This window comes from Calonectris borealis, chromosome Z, assembly GCF_964195595.1.
Source record: "Calonectris borealis chromosome Z, bCalBor7.hap1.2, whole genome shotgun sequence".
In the NCBI taxonomy this organism is placed as follows: domain Eukaryota; kingdom Metazoa; phylum Chordata; class Aves; order Procellariiformes; family Procellariidae; genus Calonectris; species Calonectris borealis.
The window spans coordinates 50,344,120-50,365,797 of NC_134352.1; the positions used below are offsets into that span (position 1 = coordinate 50,344,120).

General features: G+C 40.2%; 1 protein-coding gene across 1 annotated transcript in view; it reads right to left on the reverse strand.

Moving 5' to 3' along the window:
* ADAMTSL1 (ADAMTS like 1) overlaps positions 1–19,698 on the reverse strand; it is a 461,995-nt gene extending 442,297 nt beyond the window's left edge. Inside the window, exon 1 of the mRNA XM_075137804.1 lies at positions 19,093–19,698. Coding sequence (XP_074993905.1) covers positions 19,093–19,698 — 606 coding nt within the window. The remainder of the gene's footprint in view (positions 1–19,092) is intronic.
* Between the last annotated feature and the right edge of the window lie 1,980 nt (positions 19,699–21,678).

Genomic DNA, 21,678 nt, shown 5'->3' on the forward strand with positions numbered 1-21,678 from the left:
AAGGGTTTCCCCCTCCTGACACAGAAATGGGCACTATAAGAACACTGTCTTGTTCATCAGACAGACAGATAAACATTTGAAGTTGAGGATAAAATCTTAAATGTGATATCAGAGTTTAAGTTTATGAAAACAAAAAAAAAATTCCTGCCTCTTTTCTTTGAGAGGTAAATACACGTACTGGATTACTTTTCCCTTATATTATTTTCCTCGAGGGTAACACTAATCCGTTTCCTCTTTTCAGCCACATTCAACTTGTTTTGGTGCTTGTATCCTTTTCTAAATAGTCCAAACCCCGTCTCCTTGTTGCAGGATATAGCACTCAAAGAAGTGACACTTCACCTCCTATTCCATTGGCCTGAAAACAACAGAGAATGAGATTTTTCTGCAAGTGACTATCTCTTCTCACCCCCAAAAAACTCAAACAACCAGTTCAAATGGAAAATTCATCTTTCCCCTACTACACATGATACGAACTGTGTGCCTCACTCCATCCTCATTATCGAACACAGGCACACATGCAAAACATTGAACTCTGGCCTTTCAAGAACAATTTTAAATAGACAATTTACTAATATATCTATATAATACAAGGGGAATTTTGCCTTAAATTGGAAACTTACATACCTGTTTGTTTCTGGTATAGCAGCCAGTAGGTCTATTCTGTAGCTTGACTGTGCAATAGCTATATCAAAATTTTATTAGTCCATTTTTATTACATACTTATTTTACTGTTATTCAAAATATTTTGTCTATGTTTCAGCAACATTGCCAGTAAGTATAATAATTTAGAAACTTGGTGCTGTCTTTGCGGTTAACTCTTATATTTTGTTTAAAAATAACTAGGCACCTCTGCGCTTCAGGACAACTTTGTTTCTAGGAGGAAAAGTAAGAAATTAATTTCATCTGTGCCCTCACAATTGATTAGAGGAAAAAACATCCAAATTATATCAACAGTTTGGGATTCCTGTCTCCCCAGGTAATTGCCAGCATAAGCATCCTTTCATTACATCTTCTTTATTAAGGGAGAAATAATGGCTGAAAAACTGTACACCACCTGAAAGAAGCAAGTGTGTTTGAAACACTGGCAGTACCATCCTCCCAGGTCTCTCCAACTCTTCATCTCCATAACACTGCTGAATCACTGGCACTTCTGTGATAAAATAGTCTTCAAATGTGCCCTTCAAAAATGTCTTTTATTTCTAACAGTAAGAGAATTTAAAAATAAAGGACATTTCATTTCCAATACGTTTTACAAATCTGTTCATTCTCCTAACCTTTTTTTTCCCCCAGGTAGTTTAAGTATAATCATCATAAGACAATCATAGTCCTAAAATGGCCTAGCCAAAGGCCACGGCGCTTTATGCTGAAGCTGGCAGTGAATTCAAGCTCTATTACCTGTCCTTTAACGCATAAATAACCAGGACTTTATCTCTTCCTCTCTATATAATCTGCAGATTGCATTCAGCATTTTAATTTCATATAAATGTCATTCCTTCCTTCTCAGATCACACATTGTCATTTTTTTTGATAGACCTACTGTTTTATTTTAGTGGACCCTTTCCTGGGGTAACCCTGAACCAGCCAGAGACATGTAAATTTATACCGATGAATGACTTGACTTACCTTATAGAACAGGGCATATAGACTTCAAAGGAAAATGATAACCTGCGGTGGATTAACATCCCTTGAATAAACATTGGTCTTGACTGCAATGAAGAAAAAATCAGCAATAAATATACCTACTATAAAATACGGTTGTAGTAGATAATAGATGTTATCACAAAAAGATATGCCATCTGTAAAACTTTGAGTCCCAAAGACTGAATGGGAATCCACTACGTATAGAAACACAAATATGCCTTGTAAAGAACAGATGGAAAGAAGTAACATATATTGAAATGCATTTTTACACATGCTATATCCCTATACACCTATACACCCAAACTGTTAGAGAACAAACCTGTAACAGGACAAATCACTTTATAAGTAATCTATTTACACATACCTGATCTATCCACAGCTGATTTCAATTTACATCTTATCGTATCTGACTTGGCAAAACCTATGGACCCTTAATCATGAAGCAACCTGGTTTCATAAAGCTCTCATGTTACACCATTACCTATCTTCAGAAAATAACTTGAAAAAGAAAAGCAGATACCCTGTACAAACCAAACAGTAGATGAAAGGAACATGTCAAATCATTAAAAGTCAGTTCAGAAACTCAAAGATCTCCTCAACCTCAGTTCTCTTCGCTTCTTTAAAAGAAATCTTGAAACAAAATGAAAAAAAAAAAAACCAACTTGTAGCAAAATCTGCATACACTGCACTATTGCATTCATACAGGTGAAAAAAGGAAAATGTTTCTCTCTTCTACTTTGGCAGCCTCACTGATTATGAATCACTTGCAGTGATATTTTCAGAAATATTTTTGAGGTCTGATGTGCAGAACTGAGCTGCAGTAAGATGTGTCAGCAGTAGCACTCTTCTCCTGAATGAACAGTGGTTCATTCTACCTGTTTCAACATATATTGCTTCCTTCCTAAAAAAAAAAAAATTTCCTTCAAACAACATACTGAATTAATCACACTAGACTCCTACAGCACTCACAAAATCAGCTTTTTAATCCTCCCTGTTCTTGAGCCATTCTGAAACACAAACCTAGACCCAGTGATATCTGGTCAGTTCTATCTGCTGCTGAACTCCACACCAACATCTTCCATCCAGTGCAGCCCCATCTGTCTGTCTCCACTTACATCCGCAAAAAGCCTATGAATCAGATTAGCCCAGTTACCTCCATTTTCCCTAAACCTAATTGCTACTTGAGACCTGGCTTGACCAGGGCACTTGGGCAATAGAGCAGTAAAGAAAGAGGCACATGTGGTCTCAAACCAGCCTTTGCCTGAACTCTCAAACGCAGAGATCAGCTAACGAAATCAGTTCTTCCTGTCCCACTTACCTGAGCCCAAACTAGATACCCAGCCTAGACTTAGCCTTGGCGAATCAGCCTAGGTCAGCTCATTAGTTGCATTCAGTTGCTTCCCACTTGGACCTTTGTTTTTAAATCCAGTCCTTCAGAATTGACTTAGTTAACTAAGTGGAGTTAACTAGAGTTCTTAGGTAACTTTCAGTTTTACTTATCATTTCAAAGACATATTTTTATTCTACACTTTACAGAAGAAAAAAAAATTAAAGCAGTGGTTCATTACAAAGCCTCTATTGGCTGTAATTGTCGTCTTAGTATTGTCGTGCCATTTCCTTGGGAGCCAGGAACTCTTACAAATCTTTCAGTTTATGAGTATTGCTATTGCTCAATTGCAGGCCACAAATGTACAAAATTCTGTATGGAGCTTTATCATTTTATCTTTAATTTTATCTATGGACCCTTTTTAAAAACAAAAAGAGGTTTTGAATAAATTTTGGGTAACTTTTGTTTAGCAGTTGCTTCTCTCTAAAATGAAGGTTTCATATCTGTGTCCTCTAGAGGTTTTCTTTTTCTTTCTGTAAAGACAATAATTGTAAGGAGCCCTGAAAAACCTACTTGTTTTTCTTGTGTTCATAGCATACAGCAATTCATCAGCTATGTTTATAGATTGCTACATGCATGCAATTTTTAAGTGTTCATGTATGTACCTGGCCCAGAGCATCTGGGTCTGCATGTTCAAAACCCATTCATCCATATGAATGATTCTTTTTCTTTTGGATATTTTATTCTAAATTGTTTGATTATTTTTCAAGTCCAAAAAACAATTTTATTTTCACAGGTGTATTTTTTTAAAGTAGTAGGAGTATGAACTGCCAGTCAACACCACTCTTACAATACAAAATACACATAAAAACTTGAACAAAGTTACATTTAACAGGATGCAATGCTAATTTATATTAAATGATCTTCTCTCCCTTAAAATCTAGGCTATATCATAATAAAAGGTAAAGAAAATCAGGTAACTGTGTAGAGGACTTTCAAAATAGTAAATTTGGGCACTTATAGCTGGGTAAAACTCACTGACTGAAAACGTAATTTCCTTCCTGTATCACAATCTGAAAAAAAGCATTCAAACATCTGATTTTAAGAACAGGCTTCCTCCAGCCCAGCAAACATATTTACACTAACGTCTTTGCTTACCTGCTTTGCTGTTTCTTGTTTTTCATTAATATTTGAAAATCCTGGATATTTTTACCATTTAAATATACAATTGTCCCTTTCTCTGAACTGCAGGAAAGTGATTTCCATCCAAGAACGTATGGACATTTGGAAAGTTTCTATTCATGCACATATAAGCCTGATGCAAAAAATAATATTTATATACTCACACACATTTTGCCAAACACTTAAAATTTTTCAACTCAAAATTTCTCAATGCATTTTAGATATTTAAAAACCTGTTTAGCAAAATTTTTTGTGTGCTTCTCCATAAGCAAAAATTATAATTGCATCTGGTGCTCTATATGAGTCAGATTTGTACTGGAGTATCAGGAAGGCGAAAGACAGCCACGCCTCTTCCCCCTACACTGAGAGGAGCTGGGTCACTTTTCCAATCTGCTGAAGTCAACACTCACCAGGGGATAAAAGCTAAGGAAAAAACAAGTGACACCTGGCTGAAGGTTTTCTGCAATGTCACACCTTTTCTACTAGGAAATAAAGCAATAACTGTACCCAATGGAGGGGAATGGGACCATTAGGACAAAGTAAAAGTTTTCTGTTCATTTTTTCTCCTATTATTAAGATGTGCAGGAAAAAAGCCTGTCAGGTTGGCTTCCAGAACATGCATTCAAGCAGTTCATCCCACCCAAACAGGGTTTTACGTTATTACGTTACCCGCTGTCCTTATCACCTAATCCAACCTTCACAACTGAAGAAGTTGAAACAAGTATTTGGAAATGTTTTAGTCTCGTCTTTTCAATCTGTTTTGCACCCATATACCACGTCCATCCACGTTAAATCTAATCAATATGTCATTTACTAGAGGAAAGGAACATTGAGAAAGGAGTATATGCTGCAGAGATTTATATGGATGACAAACAATGGATTCATTAGGTATGATTTGGGAAGCTCTATCTGCTTCTTTTTTCAGAACAGGTCCAAAAAAATAATGTCTTCCTCTTAGAACCACCACCAAAATTCGTGTAATACATTAGGACAGAATGAAGCGTGTTGGGAGACCATTGTAGTTGCTTACATACAGGCAAAAATTCAGGACACCTTTTACCCCCTCTTCTATTTAATACATTGTCTGGGAAGGAAACAGACTGGAACAACTGGCGTACCATTTCTTTTCTACTATCCTTACCCTTAAGAAGTCAGGTGAGCTTTTTCTACACTAGGATTCAATACTGTGGGAGAACAGAGAGTTTTGCCTCTTACGAGAGTGGAGAGGGTTAAAATTCAGGAAATGAAAAAATGATCACATGAAATTAGAGTGCTGATTCCCTCCCCTTTCTTATTTTTCCTTAAACCACCCTAAAATTCCATGTGAATCCCCAACAAGACTGAAATCTGAACACACTCAGAGAGCATAAAAAATAAGTGCACAAAATACTTTACCTTAATGGAGTACTTAATCTGTTAGACATAATTTAAATAAACAAACAAACAATAAAATACCACTCAGCAGGATTGAAAGCACTTATTAAGGCACTTCCATTTGAGTTACCAATGATGAAGCGAAGTATAACAGTCTTCATTTCACAAGTAATCACAGACAAGAAGGACTAAACAGGCAGCTCCCATAGAATCATAGAATGTTTGGGTTGCAAAGGACCTTAAAGATCACCTAGTCCAACCCTCCTGCCGTGGGCAGGGATACCTGCCACTAAATCAGGTTGCTCAAAGCCCCATCCAGCTTGATCTTGAACACTTCCAGGGAGGGGACATCCACTTCTCTGGGCAACCTGTTCCAGTGTCTCACCACCCTCACCTAAAGAATTTCTTCCTAATACCTACTCTAAATCTACCCTCTTTCAGTTTAAAACTGTTATCCCTTGTCCCATCACTACATTTCCTGATAAAGAATGCCTCCCCATCTTTCCTGTAGGCCCCCTTTAAGTACTGCAAGGCTGCTGTAAGGTTTTCCAGAGCCTTCTCTTCTCCAGGCTAAACAACCCCAACTCTCTCAGCCTATCATATGAGAGGTGCTCCAGCCCTCTGATCATCTTTGTAGCCCTCCTCTGGACCAGCTCGAGCAGGTCCATGTCTTTCTTATGCTGGGGGCCCCAGAGCTGAACACAGTACTCCAGGTGGGGTCTCACCAGAGCAGAGTAGAGGAGCAGAATACCTCCCTCGACCTGCTGCCCACACTTCTTTAGATACGGGATACAATTGGCTTTCTGGGCTGCGAGCCCACATTGCTGGCTCTTATTCAGTTTTGCATCCACCAATATCCCCAAGTCCTTCTCCGCAGAGCTGCTCTCAATCTGCTCATCGCCCAGCCTGTATCCATGTTTGGATTGCCCCGATCCATGTGCAGGACCTTACACTTGGCCTTGTTCAGCTTCATGAGGCTCACACGGGCCCACCTCTCAAGCCTGTCAAGGCTCCTCTGGATGGCAACCCTTCCCTCCAGTGTGTTGACCACACCACTCAGCTTAGTGTCATCTGCAAACACGCTGAAGGTGCACTCAATCCCACGGTCTATGTCCCTGACAAAGACGTTAAATAATACCGGTCCCAAAACAGACACCTGAGGGACACCACTCGTCACTGGTCTCCACCTGGACATTGAACCATTGACCGCAACTCTTTGCGTGCAGCCATCCAACCAATTCCTTATCCACCGAGTGGTCCATGCATCAAATCCATGTCTCTCCATTTTAGAGACAAGGATGTTGTGTGGGACTGTCAAATGCTTTGCACAAATCCAGGTATATGACGTCAGTCGCTCTTTCCTTATCCACCAATGCTGTAACCCTGTCGTAGAAAGCCATGACTGCAAAACTTACAAGAGGAATGAAATATACAATCCTCAATTTTCAGCTGCATGATCACAGGGACATATTTATAACAAGGTATTAAATATAAGTATTTTGAAAATTATATTTCTGCAAAATTGCTTCCCCAAATGTAATAGATCCCTATTTTTTTCTGTGGGACAGATTAAAGTCTTTCGGAGAGTAAAAGATAACAAAATAAATGCAAAAATATACCTTTCCATCCCCTCTTCTTTAACTGAAATTCATTCACTGAATGTTAGATGCAATGTGACCACAGGAACACAAAAATCCTAAAGTTGATTTCATAAGATGCAAAAATATTCTAGCTCATGCATTAATCCCAAGAGCTCTTTTTAAAAAAAAAGAAACAAACAAATAAACAAAGAGCAAACAAACAAAAAAATACAGCAGTAGCTATGCCAGTAAGTAGCTATGCCAGTAGTACTTCTGTACTTGTACTTTTATTAACCACTGGGGTCAGATAATCATATCTGCTGCAATCTTATAATGGTCATTACATGATAAAATATTTTTGATTGTATGGATTGCTGAGCAATCTACTTAGCTATGTTTTTTTTCTGAATAGGTTGATGAACGATTGTATTTTATCATATTACATGCCCACAGTGACCCTGTGATGTGTCAGCTTTCTTCTGCAGCTATAGTCACTGTTTCAGAACATTTTCTATTATAGTTAAAATCCCATAAGGGTATTACAGAAGCCTGACAAGGCTCTAAATATACTTTTATAAAAAGCCTGGGGAGCAGCTTTATACTTAGCCTTCTTCCATGTTTTCATCTTGGTTTGAATTTTTAAGGGGGCCTAGGAAGATCCAAGCTCTCGGGTTCACAAAGCCAGAATCTGTTCTGCACAAAAGCAGACACAGACTAGCACTGAAACTCTGCATGTAACTATCTAAGTCAAACCAATGTTTCATACGGAAACAGACCACTTTGTCTTTGGATAGGTAGGATAGAGGTAAGCTTTCAAAAACACAACATCACATGAGCAGTAAAATCCAACACAGGCAGTAGTTAATTCCAAACCACTAGCTTAAAGTACATATATAAGGGTTTTAACAAGTTTTTAAAAATACACCTGTTTTCCTCCTAGTATTGACATAGTCTCAATACAGTGCCAAGTAATATCAAGGATAGAATCAGCTACAGAGGAATATTCCTTTTAACACAAAACTAGCCCATCCTTTACTGCACAGGTTCTTTCCTTCATTGTTCTCATATAAACGTTCCAAATTATTTTAATGAACTCTTGGGTTTTCCTCTATATTCTCACCTTGTTGGAGACCTGATATCACATAAATGGCATAGCTTATAGTTGTAATATTTTTCTTGGTAGTAAACCAGTTTGAAAAGGACCCAGTAAATATTCATTTTAACTGCACTCCAACATCCAGAATTCTTTATGTGTGATCTGACATGAAAACATGCAGTCTCCAAGACCAGTAAAAGGGTTGTTCTGCAACCTAGAACGTTTCAGGGATTCTGTTAAAATATCATGTCTCCTTCCTTTTCATCAGCCACCAATTAATGGCAGTATGCCAGTGCTAGACATGTGGCAAGACTCTGGAAGTACAGTTATTCATTACAGTTCAAGATAAGTTTTTATGCTATATAAGCCTCTTTTCATATTCCCCAGATTACTGCTTTACAACTGACATACTGAATAAAACTTGTTCTAGGTAAAAATTTCTCCTGAAAGTTGAGGTCTAAGTTTAAGGACATTAAAATTAAAAGCACTGCCACCAAAACAAAAAAATAGATCCCTGTTACAATTTCTTGAAAAATATTTCAGATTCAATGCAAAAATTTAATTTACATCAATATGTTCAAAGACTGCTCCATCACCTTAATTTCAGGAGAGAGGGAAATAAGGACATGGTTCAAGCTAATTTTAGTATTTTAAGCCTGAGAAGAAATCCATGTTCCTCTCTTACAGAAATTTGAGGTATCAGAAATGTTCTTGCTACAGTTTAAGAAGAAAAAAGAACAGAAGAAAAAAAAAATCACAAACAGAACCCCTACCCCCCAAGAAATCTTATAAATCTGGAAAGAAAACAAACAGCCAAACACCACCCACCCCCTGCCAAAACCCCCTGAACAGCTTGCAGGTTTCACTAGTTAAACTAATTTCAGAGTGGTCCACTTTGACCAGGTATGAAGTACAACATTTCAGATAATTACAAAAGAAAAAAAAAATTTTGAGCCTGACAAAGTCCAATTTTTTAACTTCAAATATAATACAAATAAAAAAAATAAGAATTTTCTTCTGATGGGTAGATATTTCTTTAAAAAATGTTCATCTATAGCTTTAAAATCCTTTCCCAAAATTGTCTTTTAGCAACAAGTCTAATAATTTTGTGGAGTTTGTATTCATACACGCATCTAGTAAGGTCATTTTCCCACTATCAGGGTGCAGTCACTTTTATATTATCTATCTGAAATGTTAAGCACACCACTTTTCAGCTTGCTGTCTCCTCACTGCTGCAGGTCAGTCAGTCAAGGGAAGTGCAGAAACTACCACCTGTTGATGAATCCTGGAGTATTTCTCCCTCTGAACAGCAACGAAGCATCAAGTTTTCCTGTTTCTTTCCCCTATGTGTCTTTTTTAGCAGATAAAAACATTCTTTACTGTGTGGCTGTTCAGGATCTAGTAGATTCCTCAGTTATTGAAATAAGAAGATTAAGTTAGGTTTCCAAACTGTATTAAAAGTTAATGGCAGTCAGGTAACCTCTATGCTCAACCTCCTTGAAAAAGCCAGTCATCAAATAATAAATCCTTTCTACACTACAATCTCACTAGGATTAACCCAGGGCAGATATGTTTAAAATTTGCCATTAAAGATGCGTACGTTCTACAACCACACTGCTTCAAACTGTTTTAAATCAAGAAAATTGAATAAATAAAACAATGCAAAGATAAAGCCATTTCCTGGTCTTTGTTTCAAAACTCAAAACTACATAGTCCTCGTTTCAGTATGCTCATTTACTCTTAAATGCAAAACATCATAACATGTTATGACACTGTTGCCGAAAGTATCAGAGACTGAATACAGAACGGAGAGGACAGAAACATTTTTCTAATAAAAATGTTAATACAGCACAAGATTCTAGGTTAAAAGGAAAACAGAGTTCTTCCCTGTCTGTGTGCATCTTGTATTTGTTCTGTATCTTAGTTTTGCTTACTACAACGTAAGCACATTTTTGGTAGTGCTTAATTCATATTCAAAATCACCTGTTAAAACATCTTCTCTCTACCCTCTGTGATTGAATGCTAAGGTAATGAGGGCAAGTAGCTTTCAGATGTAGAAGGGATCTTTTTTTAATGAATTCTACCTTTGCCCCACATATGCATATGCAGGTATATAGGTGCAAGACTGTAATAACAGCTTATTCTTGCAAAGGACTACAGGATAAGTGTATGTTTTGTTAGCAAATGAAAATGTTTAAGCATTTATAAACAATGCAACGTGAAAATATGGAATTTAGAAAGCAAACAGAGGGCTCACTTGCTCATAAAATGAACTTCTGTAGGAACCTAAACACCAACATAAATATTCCAATGAAAGTCAAAGGTTCTGACCCATTTAGCAACTGCTCTTTAATCTTCTGAAATACCCCTCATAAAGACTCAGCAAAGGTTGGTTAGCATCTCATAGAATTTAACCCTAAACAGGACAGTTTCTACAAAAACGTATTTGTAGACAGGTCATTAAATATACCTGAAAAGCATCTCTTTAAAAAAAAAAAAAAAGGTTTCATTCAAAGTTTGAAAATCACTCACCTCCAGGATAAACACCGCCTTCAATTAATCATTGCAGTACAGCACAGAAACTTGTGGGTACTTTATTTAAGCTCCAAGTGGATTTCAAGAGTTTACCTCCTGACAGCAGTCTTCCACTAAACAGGATTTTAAAAGCCACTGCACAAATCACAGGTGAAACATTATGCTTCAGTAACAGTGCTCATAATAAGCCTTTGGATGCGATATCCGGTGCCATTATCTGCGAGTTAAAGGTTAGAAATAAAAGGCAATGGGGGAGAACATACCAAACGTAGAGGTCTTGTTGCCTTTCTAAGGACTGTTCAGACACAGTCTCCAAATCTGCAAACACAGAAGTTGAATCATCACGACTGATTTCCTAGCTTCACTGGGATCATTTACAACCGAAGTTACAAACGCACAACACATACACTTTTTAGCAGGAGCACAGCTGTAGCAAGAGGATTCAGAAAGCCAGGTAGAAGTAAGGACAGAAGAGAAAAAATATTTGGAAATTAATTTCTGACTTTTACATTGGCACACCTTTTTTTCTTTGAGAGATTTTGCAAAGGCAGCTTTTTCTCATTGAAACATACAGATGTTTAAAATGTCAGATATCAAAAAGAGAATTTTCTAATAAAACTTCGGAGAAAAATTAAACTGTTTTCACTTCAAAATGGTCCCATGCACCACTCTATGCACCAGTTTACCATAGTAAATTGCCACGAAATTATTGACACTGCCTATTACAATGATGCTGTTATTCTTTCCTTGAAAAAAAAGAGTAGTTTTACGAATGTGCTGTTTTTCCAAACATTAGTTAAGCAAAACGATCAGTGAGACATTCAGCTCTGGCCTTTGCTGCCTCCTCAATTCTCCAGCCAGCTGAAAAATTTTACACACTTAAATATTGAAATTTCTGAAATTGAAAGGAAAGCTTGAAATGTCATTCATCTGTTAAAAAAGTCTTCCCTTTTCCATTTCACCCTCTCTACCACGACATAGCTCAGCCATGGCAAAAAGGAAGGGGTGTTTTCCAGTGCAGCAGTTGGTCAATCATTTCTTCGAGAGTTAGTGTAAGTCAGGATGAGTCTGGCTCCCCTCTATTTCCTCTAAAAACGCACTGAGAGAAATAAAATAAAAGAAAACAAAACATGCAGCTGCACAGGACTAGTTTTTGGCTATTATATTACATAGTAGTGTCATTCTTACACGTGAGGTCTTTCCTTCATATCAGCTTTTCTTAGAATCAAAAGACATGTGCAGCCAACAGAAAAAATGGTTTCTGCAGCCCACCTGAGCCACACGGAGAGTGGCAGTATTATTACAATTATGTCAAAATCCACAAGCAGGTCTTTCTGTTCAATGCAATACATATGCCTGTTTAATCCGCAAGTCAAAACAAAACTAAATGAAACAATTACTGGCAGTTTTGTATAAATCCACTCTTCCATTATTAAATGCCTCATTGAAAGAACTGACATATATGGGGTCAGTTTAAAAAAAATATATTTGTACAGATGAAAATTCTGAAAACACTTGGTTGAGTCAAAAGTAACAGTATCAAACAACACTCCACAAGCCATATCTGGGACTGATGTAATGCAGTCATTCTTTCTGGCACTTAGCCATATAGGACTATGAACAAACTGAAACATGGATGCAAGAATAGGCTTTGTTTAATTCCTCTGATGGGTATTATGGGATGAGATGGGACAGTCCTGCTACATCACCCACTCCATTCCCACATCAGTCCTGAACTGGTGTGTAAGCAGCGCATATAGTACTGCCCTTGTCCACCCAGTAGAACAACGTCCTTAAAGAACCAGGCTTTCCGTTATCCAGCAGAACTCGTTGTTATAATCTGATTTCCCCTGTGTGTTCAGTCCAAATTATGCAATTTCTTTTTTTGTCTCCTTTCTTTTTTTCTCCTATTTGTAGAAAATGTAACTGCGTGTCAAACAACACTAGTGATCTATTCATTCCACAATTTATTCCAAGGTGCAGCTAGTGCAGCTCCACTTAATGTATTTCCCAAAGGCCTTGAATTGGCTCTTTTCTTTCCATTTCTCCCCCTCTTGGTAACTTTCCTTGCACATACATGTTCAACAATTATGCTGACTGCACATTTCTCTCAAAGGCATACAAAATACATACCCTTAAGACTGAGAAGGGTCTAAAGAGTTTAATTAAATTTAATAGGGGCGTGACTCAGATGCACATGGCATTATTCACCAAGTCTTGTAAATGACATGTTACATTGCTGTTACATTGCTTACTAAAACAGAAACATCTTGTTTGCAGCTGGGAGACAACCACACTTTTAGGGCGCAATGTGCCTTAAGGTGCCCAATGGTAACATCTACCCATGTACTTGAGCTGTTAAGGAAAGATTTAAAATACATGAGCAGAAGCATAGAGGGGATACTGTGGTTGCTAAATATGACTTTCTAGCCTACTCACCATACATCATCCCATTAGCAGACTTCATCATGTTTGATCATCTTTTTGATCACAGGCAAGGCATACTTCATTATATTTTGTAGGGAAAAAAATTTAGAAGACGACACTAGAGAGTAAAAGTATTGAAGGTTTGTAGTGAAAGGGGATTAAAAGCATACCTGGGCTCCTTCCCCCCCGCCCCTTCCCCCGCCATGTTAAGTGACCTCAAAGTCTAAGGAAAAGATTCCTTTTCAACCAAGATTTTCAAAACTCCTAATACAAAACACATGCTTATCTAATAGCCTCACAGAATTCCTTAATCCCTGGGACACCTAGCAGCAATAATTTACATCCTCTCCTGTTTCCATAAAGCTCTAGCAGTATCTACTTCTACAATGTGAACTTCTACACCAAGAATAGAGATGCATTTTAATGCACAAGTTACATTGTTATTAAGAGAAGTAACTTACAGGGACATGAGACTGTAACATGATACTAGTAATCTAATCCAGTTTATCAAAATTTGTATCTCCACTTTTTGAAGGATATATTCATCAACCAATTATGCCATCACTCATTAATGATAAGATAGCAGAGTATTCCAAATCTGTACCGAACTGTATGATTGCATTATCAACCCAACTATTGCTGGAAATACTCAGGAACAGGGCAATATTTTTAAGTCCATGAAATTTGGCACACAGCTCTAAAAGAGGAATGAGATAAAATTTCAAATCAGATAGACACCATAAAAGTATACTTTGATTCCCTCTTTTCCCTTCATCTTAAGGAGGCAAAAGCTATTACAGTTGTTTATTGTGGTCACACAAGAGAGCAAAAAGTAACATTGTAAGAGATCATATAACTTGTCAGAAGCTGTACAATCAGACCAGTGCTAAAATATTCCTATCCCCTGTGTTTATCTCTTGACTTGCTGTAGCTCTCGTTTCATCTGCATTTGGATCTCAGAAATCCTTCATGCACCCCACCTTTGCACAACATGTGCAGATGAAAACATGACTCTAGGATCCAGATGTAATATCAGTTTGTGAATAATCTGACTTTGCCTGGTGCAACAGGAGAAGAGGAAGTACAGCTTCTTTACTTGACATATGCACATATTCACATATGGCCTGTGAAAACGTGTGAAAATGCTGACAGCCTGAATCTCTGGTGAGCTGCAGGCTATGAATGCTCAGAGATCTGTAACTTAAGCAAATTTATCCTCACTTTCACAATTTTAGCAGCAGACATCTCCAGTGCAAGGCCTTCCTCTTGCTAAATTTTCAACCCTTCTTACAAAGAAACTAAGGGGGCTCAAGGCTTTCATGAAAGAAAGGTCATCAGAATTGCTTCAAATTACATTTTTCCCCATACACCTGAATTCTCAGAAATTGCTCTACAATTTTGCATGAAACTTTCCTAAAAACATTTGGTTGAAGTCAGGTGCCCATCATGATAAAAAGCTAGTGCAAAGTCTTCTCTTCACTAAATTTGTAAGTAAACAGCAGCTCTAAAGAAAAGGATGGGGCAGGGGCAGAGCTGGTAGACACAAAGTTGACCATGAGCCAATAATGTGCCCTTGCGGTAAAGAAGGCAAATGGTATCCTGGCCTGCATTAGACAAAGTATTGCCAGCAGGTCGACAGAAGTGATCCTTCCCCTCTACTCAGTACTGATGAGGCCATACCTGGAGTCCTGTGCCCAGCTCTGGGCTCCCAAGTACAGGAGAGAGGTGGGCATACTAGAGAGGGTCCAACAAAGGGCCATAAAGAGGATGAGGGGACTGGATCTTATGAGGAAAGGCTGAGAGGGACCGTTCAGGCTGGAGAAAAGCAGGCTCAGGGGGATCTTATTAATGTATATAAATATCCAAAGGGAGGGTGCAAAGAAGACAAAGCCAGGCTCTTCTCAGTGGTGCCCAGCAACAGGACTAGAGGCAATGGGTGCAGACTGAAACACAGGACGTTCCCTCTGAACATCAGGAAACACTTCTTTCCTGTGAGGTGACTGAGCACTGGCACAGGTTGCTCAGAGAAATGCTGGAGTCTCCATCCTTAAAGATATTCAAAAGCTGTCTGGATATAGTCCTGGGCAACTGGCTTTAGGCGACTTTGCAGGAGGGCTTGGGCAAGATGACCTCCAGAGCTCCCTGCCGACCTTAACCAGTCTATGATTCTGTGATTCTAATTAGAAGGGGAGAGGGAGTCTTATTATTTGAAACAACACAAACTTCAATGATATGACAGATGACGATGCAAAAAGAATATACCTTCCTGCGGCTTCATGCCTTCAGCTGACAATATAACCAAGAACCCATTTTATCTACTGCAAAGCTCAAAAGACAACTCTAATCGTTAAAGTAGCAGAAGTTTATTTAAGCCTTCCACAATAAGGTGAAATTTCTTTGAGTTTGCTCAACTTTAACATTACCAGCCATGATTGTGTTCATCAATATAATTTTGGTCATAATACTACCAAGATCCATAAGAAACACACTACAAAATTATTTTGATGGGTACAAACTGCTTTCAAGATGATTCTACAAGTAGGGGCATGGTGATATTTCAGTGCTGGCTGACTACTTCAATTATATAAATTTACTACTTGGATTCTAATATTTTATTCTCATCTCATTTTTTTTATATAGTCTCATCTAAAATGCTTGCAGACTGAAGTATTTTGACCTTCTAACTGTAACATGGTCAGTTTTTCAAATGTGGGGATTGTGAGTGTATTCCTATTTTCAGTAGCTTTGACCAGCTTTGTTTCCAACTTTATTCAATAGAAGAGAAAGTTACAGTCTTCTCTGGACAGTGGAACAACACTCAGTGGATTTTTCCTTGGTAAGTATTTTGCTGGAGAAAAGATAAAGGTGGATGTTTAATATAATTTACTATTATGTCGCTACGTGCAAGTATTTTAGAAGGATGCTTTCTTCTCCACATGAACTATTTCCTAATACACAAAATAGCCCCACTTGACTCCCTCCCGGCCTATAACACATGTCGCGGACATAAAAAAGGGAACACTGTAGCAACCACACTATTTAAATATAAAAATAGAATAGGATATAGCAAATATGAGGCACAAAAAGTTAGGAGTACAATGGCAAGCATGAAAATTCAGTTTACCAATGGTCTACATTTCCCTACACCCCTTCCAGACCTAAACCTGCTCATATCCAATCCCATAAAACACAGGTGAAAATGCCTGCACTTATCCACGAAGCTCATACATAGAGTCTTAAACAGAGCTAAAAGCTGAATCTACTACAATTACCATTAAGTCATAATGAAATTTAAAAAAAAAACAGTTTAGGTTCTTTTGTTGGGTATCTACTATAATCTCTTTGCAACAGCAAATTTAAAAAAAAAATCACTGTGAGAAGAATCACTCTGAGAAGTTTGCCTAAACACAATATATTGTTTTATAGACCCAAAGGTCTATAAATTTAATTATAAATTTATAAAATTATTTAAAAATTATAAAAAATGGTGATGGCCATTCCCTGACAAAACTATGCAAAAAGAAGAGGAAATTGAAATTCCACAGGAACACTGAACTGAGGAACAGTAGGAACACGTTATCCCTAGCATACTAGCACTTAATTCCAAAATATAGCTTGAAAATAGAGTTCAGACCTATAATTATTAATAGATCCTATTTATTACTAATTAAAAAATCAAATTTGGTCTAGTCCCTGAAGGACTTATAAAATAGTAATAACAACAACACACAATTTGAAGACTCAGTTTACTTCTTCCAAAAAATGGCAAAGGGCTTTGTATGCTCCTTCTTATAATAATATGGTATGGCAATATCATCCAAATCCTAAATTCATCATCATACTTAGTACATGAGAACAATCATTTTTCATCTTAATTTAATCTAAAATTTAGATTAATACAATGCAGCGTTAGAGCATTACAGTCATTTTTAATACCTTCTTTGTGATACATGCACATACCTGTGACCGCTTAGTAAAGCATAACTTTAATCCCCACTTATTCCACTATCTTGCATTACAATTGCTAGAAAAACAACAGGAGGCTTCCCGGGCTGATTATGTTCTTGGCCCTAAGAAATGCTGTCCATGAGGACAACTGATTTTATTCACACTATCACTGTGTAAATTTGAGACTAGAGGCAGGAGGCAGTGCCAAACTCTGCTATTTCAAGAATAACACTATCTCAGCAACTGTAAAATGAAATTAATGTAAATGAGTATCCAACATACGAGCCAAAGGAAACTACACTGCCTGTCTGTTCCAGTTCCCAGGCCACCGCACCTCACTCGCTCCAGTTTTTCAAAAGTCAGCCTGAATATTCTGTATTGGCATGTAAAAAAGAAGTAAGGAGCTATTTTAATTCCCCGCAAAGAGGAGCTGCTTGCAAGAAAAAGGGCAAGCAGATGCACAGGGCCAGGATAAGCAGGGACGGAGCTGAGTGCCAGGGAGGATCAGCTCAGTCTCAGCCCTGGGAACAGAGTTGGTGGCAGGGTTAAAGGGTGTGACAGATGAGGTTTCCATTGCAGGATCACAGCTATTATGGCTGTAGTGGCCTTTATCAAAGACAAATACCAGATCCCATTAGACATTGGTCTCTACGGGCCAGTCTGTGCGCTCCTGAGGCACACCAGTGCTACCAATGCACCCTGCAGCCTTTTGTCAACAACTTTTCCAGTGACACAGTCATGATCCAGTCCTGACCACACACCTGCAGTTGTAGGTTGGCGTCACACCTCATCCCCCATGGCCCCCATCATCTTCACGTGGGATCCAGAAGTGGTGCAACAACAGAAGAGAAAGTAATCTAACATAAAGGTTCCGCCATCAGAAATAAGAACGTTACTCAGATCACTAGGCTAACCTGCTCACGGATGTAGAGTTACCACAGAGGTTCATGGGACGAGAAAATACATGGTCAGGAGCGCAGGAGACCAGAACTATCCCATTCAGCAGCCTGTAGTTATATGGAAAATAATGTTTCTAAGTTTATATCAAGTGACCCTGTACTTTTTTTTTAATTCTTAAGTTTTTTTTTTCTTGAGAGGCTTAAATTAAGCTAATGCCCTATAGACCAAAAGATCATCATCTTTACTGCAAATGTGCTACTACTTATTTAGAACTCATCTTCAAAATTTAAGAACAAAAACAAATGGGAATGATTTAGGACAGCCATGTTCACACTTGCTTTTCTTTAGGGCACATACAAAGCTGAAAGTGAGTTCATTTATTTTCTGCAGGGGGCTGACTGGGGCATCATCACAGACGCTATTTTTCTTTTTTTTCTCTTTCTTTTTTTTTCTTTCTTTTTTTGCCTTGGCTAGAGTCTGCCATAAAAGCTGGGCAATGGCAAATTGATGACTCACCAAAGCAAACTACCTGTAGAGCATGTTAAAGGATGTAAATTACACCCAAGGGAAATGCAGTGACACGGCCCAGCTCAGCGCTCTACTTTGAGAACGAAATACCCGTCTGAGAAACGCAGGCGGGGGACTCCCAAAGTCTGGGGGAGCGTTTCCCCCCCGAAGGAGGCTGAGAACCTCACCCTCGACAGGCGGCGAAGCTCAGCAGTACCGTAACTTTTGTAATAAAGACACTCCCATCCTCCCTTCCAGAGAGCTGTAAAACCAGCCTGGCGCAGACTCCCGGAGACGTCCGCTCAGCAAACACAGCTGCAGGCAGAGCCTCCCGCCAGCCCTTCCTACGGGGCAGGGGCTGCGGGCAGCCGCGGCAGCTACCTGCCGGCTGATGAGGAGCCCCGCCGCCGGCCGGGGCAACGCTCCCCCAGCCCGGGGCCGGGAGCATCCCGGAGGCCGCAGGTGCGGAGTGCGCCGCCGCGCCCCGCGGAGCTCCCGCCGCCCGCCCAGAGCGGGAGAGCCACGGCCCGGCGCTGCGCCCCGGGGAGGCGGCCGAGCCCCCGAGCCCCCCTTACCTGCGCGGCGGCGAGGAGCCCCAGGGCGAGGGCGAGCAGGGAGGCGGCAGTGCCCCGGCGCTGCCCCGCCGCCGCGGCCATCCTCCTCCCGCGGCGCTCTGGCGTGGTGCACCGGCGGCCGCCCGCTCCGCCGCTCCGCGCCTGCCTCGCGGCCGCCCCTGCGCGCCTCTGCGAGCGGCGCGGGGTACGCGGCGCCTCCGGGCCCCGCAGGGCAGGGAGGTGCGCGGGGGCGCGGCCCCCCGCTGCCGGACGGCGGGGAGGGAGGCGGGGAGCCGCCGCCGCTGCCGATCCGCCCCCGCCCGCCGCCGCCTCCCCCGAGGCTCCCCCCGGACTCGGACGGAGCGGGCACCGCGGAGGGTGCGCGGCGCTCAGGCAGGCGCGGAGCGCGCACAGACGAGGGTACGGGCAGGGACAGGGCGCTCGAGCAAGGAGAGAGCGCACGGGCAGGGATGGAGCGCGCAGGCAGCGACGGGGCGCACGGACAGAGACGGCGCGCAGGCAAGGATGCGGTGTCCGGGGCGGGAATGGGGCGTGCAGGCAGGTACGGGGCACACAGGCAGGCAGGGATGGGCCTTCCAGGCTGAGGCAGACACACGTGGGGCACATGTGTGCCGGCAGGGATGGGGCATGCAGCTAGGGATGGTTAAAGGGGGAACAGGGCATATTGGCAAGGGTGGGACGCAGTGGCAAGCACAAGGCAGGCAGGCATAGCCGGGCGTGACGGCACGGGGTGTGCAGATCCAGGGACGGGCCCCCTCTCGCCGCGGTGCACTGGTCTGCTTTCTTTGATGTGCCTACCTACTAAGCCTGCGAGCATTTCTAGGACACATAAGCTGAAATGCTGGGGTGCTGTGACACTTGCTGCTCACGTCTGCCTGGGGATAAAGGCTGCGGGTGCTTGGCCTGGGGAGCAAAGCCCCTTCATACAGCTCTCTCAGCTGCCTTCAAGCCTCCACTTGAAGGTGTTGGCTAGTACCTGCAACTCCAGCATCTGCTAGTAGAACAGTCAAAACACAAGCTGTGGCAATCAAATGAGAACATCAACCTGGCCAAATTTGTGTTGGCTGCTTGTGAAAGGTTCGTGGCAGCTCCTATAAGGCTCTTGCAAAACCACAAGAAAATGTATTGTTATAAATTTCTAAAGCTCCTACCATGAGTCTATTTGAATGCTCCCATAGCGTCTAGGCACATGTATTTACATACCTGGATTACCCCCGGAAAATGCACACCTCATTGAAGAGCCAAATAAATCATACAGGAATCCTAAATATATGTTGATGAAGCAGCATGTGCATGGGCTAAAGACTGCCACATTTCTCTTCATCTTTTATGGATTATGTCAGCCATTGTTGAGAAAGTCTTTGCCCTGTGCAGAGAAGGCATGTTGGGTTTAAGGCTCAGATCTGCACGTGAAATCATAACAGCTCTTTTACGTTGAGATTTATAACTTATTTCATCTGATAACTCTCTACAACCTGTTATTTATACAACAAACAGAAGTGCTATGGTTAACATTTTTGAAATGCTCTTTCAAGTACAGCTACATAAAGCACAGTAGCTTAAATTGAAAAGTGCTTGCTTATTCAAGTACACCCAGGAGTAGTCTATGAATATGCATGACAGATGAACTGGAATTTTTGTATTCTTTTTAAAGACATACAGTTGGGCAAAGATGTAAACATTCTGCAGTTCTTGTTTTTATTAGCATGTAATTATAGAGGTTAAGGCTCCTGTGTGCATAGAGTAGTATGGTCTAAAATATGTCATAAATGCTGCATGATCCAAGAAACACAATTTGGCTGAGCAAAACATGACATCCAATTTGTCAGGAATGAGCTGTTTACAAGTTTCATGTTGCAAACTACGCTTATCTTTTAAGAAATGAGGAGGACATTTCCTGGCATTTACAACTGTCTGAAGGGCCTGAGGGTTCAAGGTAAAACCAAGCTATATGTTAATTGTCAGAAAATGTTTTGTTGACAATTGTTACTATTTACTTTATGAATTCTGTGTTATTAGCATATAAAATGTAAGATTTCTCTATTCTCACACTGACTTTCTAGCTACAGGTGATTTTACACTCTTTCGATATTGGAAGCGTACCATTGTTGTCTAACAGTGATGTACCAAAAAGAAGTTATTTTCTTACAGTCGTGGCTAGAAGAATAGTAGAGTTACACATTAATGATTGGGGGGGGAAAAGAGCTTTCTGAAAGTGACTTCCCAATTAAATGGATATGAAGACATTTGACAATACTGTTTTTAACCAGAGAAGAACTTAGCAGAACTTACAGAAATATGTTTCTTATTCTTTTGTGAGACCCACAACAATATTGCCAGGCACAAGATACCACATCTACACTGTCATAAGCCCAGGGATCTGAGAAGACTTAGGAAGATTTAAGATCTTTTAAGATCTAAGAAAAGATCAAGGCTTCATGTGTAGGGAGGGAATGTACACAAGGAGATTTCCTAAGGAATGACTCTCCTTGTTCAGAAAAAGAGATGGGTTAACAACTTTGAAGTCATTTTTAGCATTAGCCAGAAGGCGGCAAATAATATGCTTAGCAAGGATATGCTTTTCTC